Here is a 9,352-nt window from a genome sequence, read left to right as displayed (position 1 = left end):
ATATTACTGCCGCATCACATTTCCCTGTCAACACGCCATCAAAGTAGTACCAACTATTTTCTGGCGCCGCATCATATTACCACTGTTTTCACATCACCCTGCTGCTAGTGCTTTTCCAGGTGCAGCTGAATTGACAACTCCGCTGTCAAGACTTATAAGTATTCTTTGGCTCCTCTCGAAGACTGTTGCGGTCCCCTGTACTTGTGGGTCATCAGTCAGTTAGTAGGTATGCAGGTGCACGTAGTCAAGAATGTGAAACAAACATGTGAAGCGCATTAATGCAAAACTCTTGACGTTTTGTGTCTGAACAACCAACATGCGAAAGAGATATACAAACAACTTCGACATGTACGCGACTAACAATACGCATCTGAAGTATCCATGTCAGGCAGACGTAAGTGTGACGTGAATGCAGAACATGTCTAAATGACATTGGCAATTCAAGGAAAATAACATTTTTAGAATGCGCGTGCATTTTTTTACAACTATTTACAGTTTAAGAAAAACGACTATTTAATAACCTAAATGCAGCGCTGATGAAGTTAGAGGAAGCGTCCGATGACCTATACCTTTGGAAGTAGATGTTGGTGGCTTGCTGGCATGTCGGCATTGAGAGCCGCGAGCTCGACGGCGAGTAGTTCTGAAGGTGCTCGTAGTCAAAAAATCTGATACAAACATTTGAATCGCATTAATACAAAATGCTTGATGTTTTGCACCTGAACAACCAACTCGAGAAAGAAAGAGATATATACAGACAACTTCAACATGCACGCGAGCTTCAGTGCAGGCATAGGAACACCGTCAGGATGGTGAACATGGACACCAACCGACATCTTGGGTTACAAATCTCTTTATTGTGTATCCCCTACGAAGCCTGCTGCTACCTGTAGTGGTCGACAGAGATAAGAACTAAGATCGCTGCAGACCAGCTTGCAAATACAAATAATAATTAGGATTCTCAAACTCTAATTATTTCGGAACCAATTCTTGACAACAACAAAAAGTCTAAACAATCAACCTAAGTGACCAACGAATGAACCAGAGAGGATGAAGATGTGTCAGACTCTGTACAATTAGGTTAGAATAGCAGACATCATCTTTGTCAATCAATGATGCCAGATTGACGAACTGCGTTGCACACACAGAACTTCGGGACAGAGGATCTCTCCTTGTTAATTGGTTGCCCCCAATCCCCTACAATCGAGCTCGCTCTCAACTCCCCTTCCTTTCTCCCCTGCTAGTGCTCGACGGTGATGCGCACGGCCTAGAGCTACCGTGTGTGGGGACAGCTCGCTCTCAACTCCACGGGCGCGGGGTGAGTTCCCTACCTTTCCTACCTCACCTCCGACCCTTCCCATCCACAACTTGGAGGCGCAGCGATACTGTGTGCAACGCCGTATGGAGGTGCCGGCAGGATCCTCTCACACGGACGGGCGGGGCGGAGTGGCGGCGGTAGTGGCGAGGTGGAGAGTCTCCGAAGAGGGAACGACGAGATCCGATCGGGCTGGAGATTATGACGATAATTGTGAGATTTCCTTTTTGGATTAGGAAAGGTATCGTTCCTAATTATTTTGTACCGCGATGTGAGCACTTGGAATAGGAGCAGCAGCTCAAAAGTTAGAAAGGTATCTTCGCATACTATAATTCCATAATTCCCTGGACGTGATTGATGATACCATGATGGCGCGTAAACGCTGACTTGCTCTAGAATTAGATCAGATTGGATGGCCAGGATCTTTTCAATGACGACCACCAAAATGCGTTGAGTGCCAAACGACCAACTCTCATTTAATAGTAAAGATACTATGAATCAAAAGAGCAGAAACTCAATTCGGCTCCCGGGTGCGTATGATCCCTCTACCATAAAAACATATTTCCAAGTGTTAAAAAATTTTGACAAAATTTTTTACATGTACATCTCCATAACATATGTGTATTCGTCAAGTTTCACGAAAAAATGATATTTTTTGTAGTCTAAGCGAAAAAGAGAAAATTTATCTTGTGATAAGTCTTTGTTTCAGCACCGAATTTTGTCTTTTTTACACACGTCACATGACATGTCGATTTTTCATGAAACGACTTTGTGAGCGCGTAGCACATGAAGATGTACATGTGAAATTTTTGTTTCAATTTTTTTGACATTTTAAAATATGTCTAACATGTATTTCAAGATAAAGGGAGCATACGCTCCCATGTGCCAAAACATCACTCCCTCAAAAGAGCCCTAACTTTTTTACCAAGCAAAAAGGATCCCTTGGACAGGGCGCAACCCAACCCATCCACGCTCAAACATCTCTTCCGGATTCCTCCTCTTCCTCCTCCTGACCTACACCTACTGACCCAACCCAACCCAACCCAACCCAATGCGGCTCTAAATCCAGCGGCCGCCGCCTGCCCTACAGCTGCCGCCGCGCCGTACCAGCTACCGCCGACGGCTCAATCCCGCCCAACGCGCCCCTCCTCTCTCTCTAACACCCCTCTACTCTCAACGCGCGTCGCCGCCATCGCCGTCCCCCTTTCTCCTCACCGCAACATCGTGTTCCTGCTGTCTCCACGCCGTCCACAATCATTGTCCATTGGGTCTTGAGGTACGAGCTTGTTTTCGTCGAGTGATTTGTCAACCCCACCCGACATACACAATTTTTCGGTGTGCCCTAGCCGGTGCCCGGCCGGCACCCCGTCTAGATCCACACCTGCTTGTGCTACCCCTTACTAATTTTATTTTTTAGTAATTTGATACTGTATAAGTAGGGCCAACCAATCCCCTCTACGAAATGTTGGAACCACAATAACATGTTCTTGTTTATCAGCTACGGCGAAGATGCCTAACTGAACGTGTAGAGCCTTTGATGTGCAAAGTTCATAGCCTTTTGCAAATACTTTAGGTTGCCTTCGCTGAATAATGTCTTTTTTTCCTATCTTGGTGGCAGTTACTGCAGGCCGAGTGGAACATTCTGTTCGTAGCGAATGGCGAGGGAACCAAGTCCTGAGATAGACGACGAACTTTTCAATGAAGTTTATGGGAAAGCCTACAGCGGCCCGGTTGCACCAGCTGCAAACAGCGCGATACCCAAGGTAAATGATGAGAAGAGGCCGCTGGCTGTTGAGAAGTCAGACGATGAAGATGAGCCCCGGGATCCCAATGCTGTCCCTACTGACTTCACCAGCAGAGAGGCTAGGGTTTGGGAGGCTAAAGCTAAGGCTACAGAAAGGAACTGGAAGAAGAGGAAGGAGGAGGAAATGATCTGTAAAATATGCGGAGAATCAGGCCATTTCACTCAGGTACTTCTTTCTCCTTGCAGCGCACGTGTCTTTGTAGTACTCTTTACTGGCCATAGAGAACTGAAACAACAAGAGTCTTTCCTGATATGGTGTCACCTGCAAAGAACTGTCACACAGTCTTTCTTCGTGCTAAATTTTATCCTTTGTATATGACTCGTAGCACCTAATCTTAGAAAAAGATGATTCAACCTTTTTTTCATGGAACCATCATTACAACATGAACTTTTAAATTGCAGCAGAACATACTTCCAGGACATACTTTTTTGGCATCTGCGTCTTCACTAAGTTGTCTTATCTGACAGCATTAAACTTAATTTCCTATTAATGGTCTTGTACTTCTGGCAAGTCTGTAAATTAAATTTCTGGTGTAACCCAGCTAATGTGATCCTGATGGATACACGAGTACAAATTCAAACATAGATTAGTAGGCTAGTAGCATGCATACTGTGTATACTGGCGCTAACAGCCGTTTAGGCATGGGAACCGAGGAAGACTAGAAGGGCCAGTTCAAGAGTCAGTTAGGAATAGAGCCCAGAAGAGTTATGGACTCTATTAGTATTCGGAGATAATTAGATCTTGAGTTGTACAGAAGCTAACATCCTCATAATCACATCCTAGGATGCCCTGTAACTCCATTACAGTTCAACAGCAAGCAATGGGATTAACAAAAAGTCTCAGTTCACTTAAGTCTTCCCTCATTTGATTCCCTTCATCACACTATACTTTACTTCAAGTTGTTGCAGTCCAACCTCTCTCGTCCTGTGCATATTTATCTCAGTTTTGTCCTATCTTAACAACAGTGTATACCATAAATTACTGGTACATCCCAGCTAATCTTATCATCTAGTCTCGATTATATGGGTTAATAGAATGCGTAATACAAATCAGTGGTACCATCCATCTAATTTTATCCCCATGTTTATATTTACCTTGTTGTATGTACATTGTTTGCACACATTTATGCTCTGCAGAACTATTGGTGTGTCCACAAACGGGATGTTTTGAGACATTCTCTCCATTTTATCTTTCTTAATAGGGCTGTCCATCCACACTTGGAGCAAATAGGAGAAATGCAGATTTCTTTGAAAGAGTTCCAGCAAGAGACAAACAAGTCAGGGATCTTTTCACCGAGAGGACAATAAGTCAGATTGAGAAAGATGTGGGTTGTAAGATCAGAATGGATGAGAAGTTCCTGTTTGTCAGTGGGAAAGATAGGTTAGTGCTAGCCAAAGGTGTAGATGCTGTGCATAAACTTATTCAGGAAAGTAAAGGCAAACATAGTTCAAGCAGCCCAAAACGGGACCGTTCTAGATCTCCTGTACGGAATTCTGCCGATTTTCGCCCCAGGACCTCTGAGTCTCAATGGTCTCATAGCCCAAGAAATGTGCCACGCTCTCAAAGTAAAGGACACTATAATGAAAGGCCTCTGGATGGTCGCTTACGTGATGATATTCCGAAGTATCCAAAAGGGTCTCCACAAGGTAGGGCGTTAACGCACACTGATCTTACAATTTGTTTGTACGGGCAAATATTATGAGCCAGACATTTTAGTCAACTTGAGCAAAAGAAATGCCTTTGGTCCCTTTTTGTTGTTAGCCATCGCCCTACAATATAACTTGTCTAATCCTTTTGCACCAGAGGTAAGTTTCAAGCTTTAAGTGCTCGAAGTGATGTCTGTCTGGTTAATCAGACAAATTATCTTGAATGCAACAAGTTCCACGCTGAAAGATTTTTCAGACTTCTATGAGTTGGATGGCCTCCTATATGTGTATTGTATCTGCTGTTATTCGTCCTTCACTGTATAGTAAACTTAGGTGTCAAGCTATCTTCGTCATCTCGAACTAAAATCCAAATCTTGCATGTTCTTCCTTTTGCTGAAGCTTATGCCAACTATGGAGCAAAGGACCGTCCAGTCCAATCAAAATCTCCATGCCAACCCTCCTATCTTGATGAGCCCCTTAGATCGCATGGTGGGAATAACCAATATGCCACATCACATATTCCCAATAACAGCAGCACTGAGAGACATGGAACAGATTCCCGCCTAGACCTTAAGTTTGACCTGCCTTCGTATCCACAAACTCTGGAAGAGCTTGAAATCGAGTTTAAAAGAGAAGCTATGGAATTAGCTAGAGCCCGTGACCAAGAGGAGGATGAAGAAAACTACAAGCATCGTGAGGTAAATTTCTTGTTGGTTACGAAATAATTTAACTTCTTCTCTCTTGTAGTATCTGATCATTAGCTCTTATTTATTGAAGTAACAGTATTTGCTCTAGGCCCTTTGAATGAAGCTAATAAGTTTCACATAATTTTGTATAACCATCACATGGAATTAGAAGTATTTGGACATAAGTATGTAGCACAATAAACCACCTTACTCCAACTATGCCTATAGAGACAATCATCTGGATGTTTTCCTATTTCAGGGTGTTGTTTTACTTTTTTTTTTCCTGAAAATTGGGTCTCTAGTAACTTCATGTAAGCATAGATTAAGTACCAACCAAATGACTCAGAAATATTCGTTCTGTCATCATAATGCCTTGCGTTTCTGCATCCAGCCTTTTAGTTGGAATTATTCAAGCTTCCCAACTTCTACCTGATTCATACTAGCTATGCATACCTTTTTATTTTAGCTACCGATTTTGAATTAGATGACTAATTTGTTCAGTCGAAATTTAGAGTTAAAATTAACCCATTGAGTAGCCCTGATATGTTTATTCCTTGTTGCATTTGGAAGGACTGCACTTATTGTGGTCAATGACCACCACTAGTTTTTTGGGGCTTTGTTGCTATCATGATATCATTTGTCTGCCTTGTTTCTTGCATAAATAGTTATTTTCTTACTGAAGAGCAAGACAACTTAGGAAACTTGCAACGACTAACAATCTATATTTTTTTTGTTGCTTTGTAAGTTGTAACATACTAACTTTCCTATCTCTGTCTACTTCTCAATAGTTTGCTGTGCAAAGCAATCTGATAGTTGGATCCTTTATTCGCAATAGACTTCAGGCCATGCACTAGAACTTTGGTTTATTCTAACGGGTGACCAGAATAATCAATAACTATGTCTACGAATTATTCAAGTTTCACACCTTAGTGCATAATTGTCTCGTAATGTTTTCCATTTTATGTTGATGTGGCTTTGCCTGTGATATATCCTTATGGCATTCCTATTTCTATGACAGTCACATAGAGAAATGAGAGAGAACCACATGAAGAGAGTGTCGGCCACAAGGAGTATGCAAGCACGGAAGTGGGATGAATTTCTTGAACAAAGTTATAAAAGGCAGCAGCAGGCTCAGCAGACCTCATACACCCAAAATGGCTATCCAGATTTTGATCAGAGAGCTACACATTATGCCCCTACTGGTCCGCCAATCGATTCAAAGAACACGTATCCATATGCTAGTGATAATTATTCTGCTCCAAGGCGTCATGCTGCTTATGGCGAGTTTCAGCATGACAGACATGACGATTTAGGGAGGACCTATGGGCGATATTAGCTGTTGAATGGCGGTGAGTTAACACTCTTTTTTTTCAATCTTAGCTGTGCAATTTAAATGCATTTAGACATAGCGTTTGCATGGCTGGAGAGACTGGCACAAAGGTAAGGCGGACGGTGTTCCAGGTAAGTTTGGAAACGTAGTTAAAAGGTTGCGACCACGTTAAATACAGTAGATGTCCACCATCTTATTAGGAACCGTTTGCCAAATGCTCGCTCCATTTTTGAGTACCTAAAGAGGGGTTCCTGAATTTTCAGGGCGCTTTTGTGAGGACTGAGTCAATGGTGTGCTACTGTCTTAGCGCCTATTATCTGTTGTGTAGTTTCAGAAGGTAAGAATCCTCTAAGCAACATATGTTCCAGTTGCAGTCTCCAGCACCATCACAATGAAACGAGGAACTGTCAAAATGGATTTAAGATACCATATCAGTTGCTTTTCTATTAACTATGGAGAAACTGGTCTATGTTATGGCCATTTTGAACAGTGTAGCATGATGGCAATTTATTCATGTTCTTAACGTTCTTCCGCACTGGTATATTCCTGCTAAGCTGGCATTAACAGATCTCTTGGCATAGCAGTTTACTGTATCGTCGTTTGTTTTTCTAATGAAGTTTCATATGCCATACGAGTACCCTTTTGGTGTAGAGCCACGCTGGCATCATTTGATGGTTCTCGTGCGTTGATGTTTGCCGTGTTTTATAACCTTTATTTATGACTTGTAAGTGTGTCTCTTCTCTTGACTAATTAAGTTCGCATATATCGTAGCAAATGGAGCCCATACACAATTCCGTTTGTCCTTCGTAGCTTATCACCTCGGCTCATTCTTGTCATAAGACAACCGAACCGACCAAATAGGTTTCTCAACCGTGTTTTAGCTCATTTTTGTCCTGTCGACCGTGAGTCGATAACTGTAGCATGCTGGCTCCATAGGTGGGGGTCTCTTTGAGCATCATCTTCCAAAATGCCGAAACTCAGTGGTGAGAGCTGCTTCATTCTTCCTTTCCACCGGCGTCATTCTCCGCTAGCCGTGACTTGAGCAATCTCGCCAGATTCACCAGGAATGGAGTGTACACGAAATAGCATGTCGTCGTCCAGCTCATCAACCCCTGCACGAAAACCAAACGTGTGTCCGTCAGTCTCCCTGGATCAGCACGAGAGGACACACATACCTAAGCCCCGCCGTTTGGTTACTTAATCGGTCGGCCAGAATGAGCTGAACTGACAGATTTCAGCTAATGTAAGCCGAGATGAGCAGACGACATACCGTGCCAAACAGTAGGATGTCAGCATTGGGATAGCTCCAGCACTCGAACAATCTGCAACCAGCAGCAGTGATGTTTGTAAGAAGAAAGTTGAGGTGCAGCTGGAAGGTAATCATCTGAGTGATGGCGCTGTTACTTGATGAGCGGGACCTCGCCGAGAGGGCATGCGACGCCGACGAGGCATGCGATGGCGAAGCCGAGCCAGGAGCCGTCGAGGAAGAGCCAGACGAACTCCGCGACGGCGAACAGCACGTACGCCTCCACGTTGCTGGGCACCCCGGCTCGGTACATCTCCGCGCTCAGGTCGATGAACATGGCGAGGACGCTGCAGATTATTACACCAGCTCAAAACAAGAGGAAGAAGAAAATGGATGCGCCCGCTGCAGAGGCAGGAACATTACATTAGCGACGTCGCCGTGTCGCGCTGGCTCCCGGTGGCCTTGGATTTGGCGGGCAAAACCTTCTCGTCGAGGAAGAGCTGGAGCATGCCGACTGTGCAGTAGAACAATCCGAGCAGCGGCGGCACCTGCGCCGGCACGAACAAGCAAGAACTGATCAAATCATCCCTGAAGAATCGTAGGGAGGGATGAGATGGGCTGATGGCTGGACGCGCCGCCGTTGACCATACCAGGATGTGGGTGTGGAGGGGTCCCAAGTCGAGGGCGCCGTTGGCGTAGACCTGGAGGCCGACGCGTGAATGGATGCCGTCGAGGAGCGGCCCGAGGAGGAACCCCGTGCCGAAGAGGGCGGCTGAGACGGCCGGCCAGGCGCGCCCCAGGGGCAGCGACTTGCCGCCGCCGCCGCCGTTCTGGAGCGCGTTGACGGGTTTGGGCAAAGGCAGCCGGGTGGGCTGCTTGTGGCGGCGCGACGAGGAGAAGGGACGCGGCGGCGGCGGTGGCGGGGAAGAGGCGCCGGCGATGAGCACGGCTAGTTTGGCGCGCATGTCCCTTATCCTGTGGCGGGCTGTGGCCTGTGGTCTATGGGCGACGTGGCAGGTTCAGCGAGCCCATCGAGGCGTCGATGATCGTCAAGGTCCTTTGAACTGGTGTAGCTTCTGAATTGCATCGGATTGCCACGCCGCAATGAACTTGCCACGTCTGCTACTGCTACAATGAACTCGCCTCTCACCATTTGGTAAAAAAGAAACAACTCGCCTCTCATAGTCTCATGGCTGTGTTTACTGAACTAGCCCCGGTACTGTACCTTCGTCGCGAAGATAGGATGCTGCTGTCAACAAAGTATTCGAGTATCTCAGTTGGGCATTTGCCATGGCTTTGTCATCAAACCTGGTTTCGCAGAGGGCAG

At 45.2% G+C, this 9,352-nt stretch overlaps 2 protein-coding genes across 2 annotated transcripts; one reads left to right on the top strand and one right to left on the bottom strand.

The window, feature by feature from the left end:
- Nucleotides 1–2,371: 2,371 nt before the first annotated feature.
- LOC124681084 lies at nt 2,372–7,367 on the top strand. Its single transcript, XM_047216054.1, has 6 exons — nt 2,372–2,588; nt 2,931–3,282; nt 4,319–4,763; nt 5,163–5,461; nt 6,468–6,798; nt 7,043–7,367. Exons 2-5 carry the CDS (start codon nt 2,968–2,970, stop codon nt 6,783–6,785), a joined length of 1,377 nt encoding a protein of 458 aa, XP_047072010.1. The 5' UTR covers nt 2,372–2,588; nt 2,931–2,967; the 3' UTR covers nt 6,786–6,798; nt 7,043–7,367.
- Nucleotides 7,368–7,521: 154 nt separating this feature from the next.
- On the bottom strand, nt 7,522–9,007 carry LOC124681085. The gene is made up of 5 exons (XM_047216055.1): nt 8,676–9,007; nt 8,449–8,573; nt 8,184–8,372; nt 8,050–8,101; nt 7,522–7,891 (listed from the first exon to the last, which is right to left on the bottom strand). Exons 1-5 carry the CDS (start codon nt 8,988–8,990, stop codon nt 7,775–7,777), a joined length of 798 nt encoding a protein of 265 aa, XP_047072011.1. The 5' UTR covers nt 8,991–9,007; the 3' UTR covers nt 7,522–7,774.
- Nucleotides 9,008–9,352: the final 345 nt, after the last annotated feature.

This window comes from Lolium rigidum, unplaced genomic scaffold (assembly GCF_022539505.1).
Source record: "Lolium rigidum isolate FL_2022 unplaced genomic scaffold, APGP_CSIRO_Lrig_0.1 contig_33620_1, whole genome shotgun sequence".
Classification (NCBI taxonomy): domain Eukaryota; kingdom Viridiplantae; phylum Streptophyta; class Magnoliopsida; order Poales; family Poaceae; genus Lolium; species Lolium rigidum.
The sequence above is the reverse complement of the archived record's forward strand: the minus strand, read 5'-3'. Positions and strand labels throughout refer to the sequence as shown.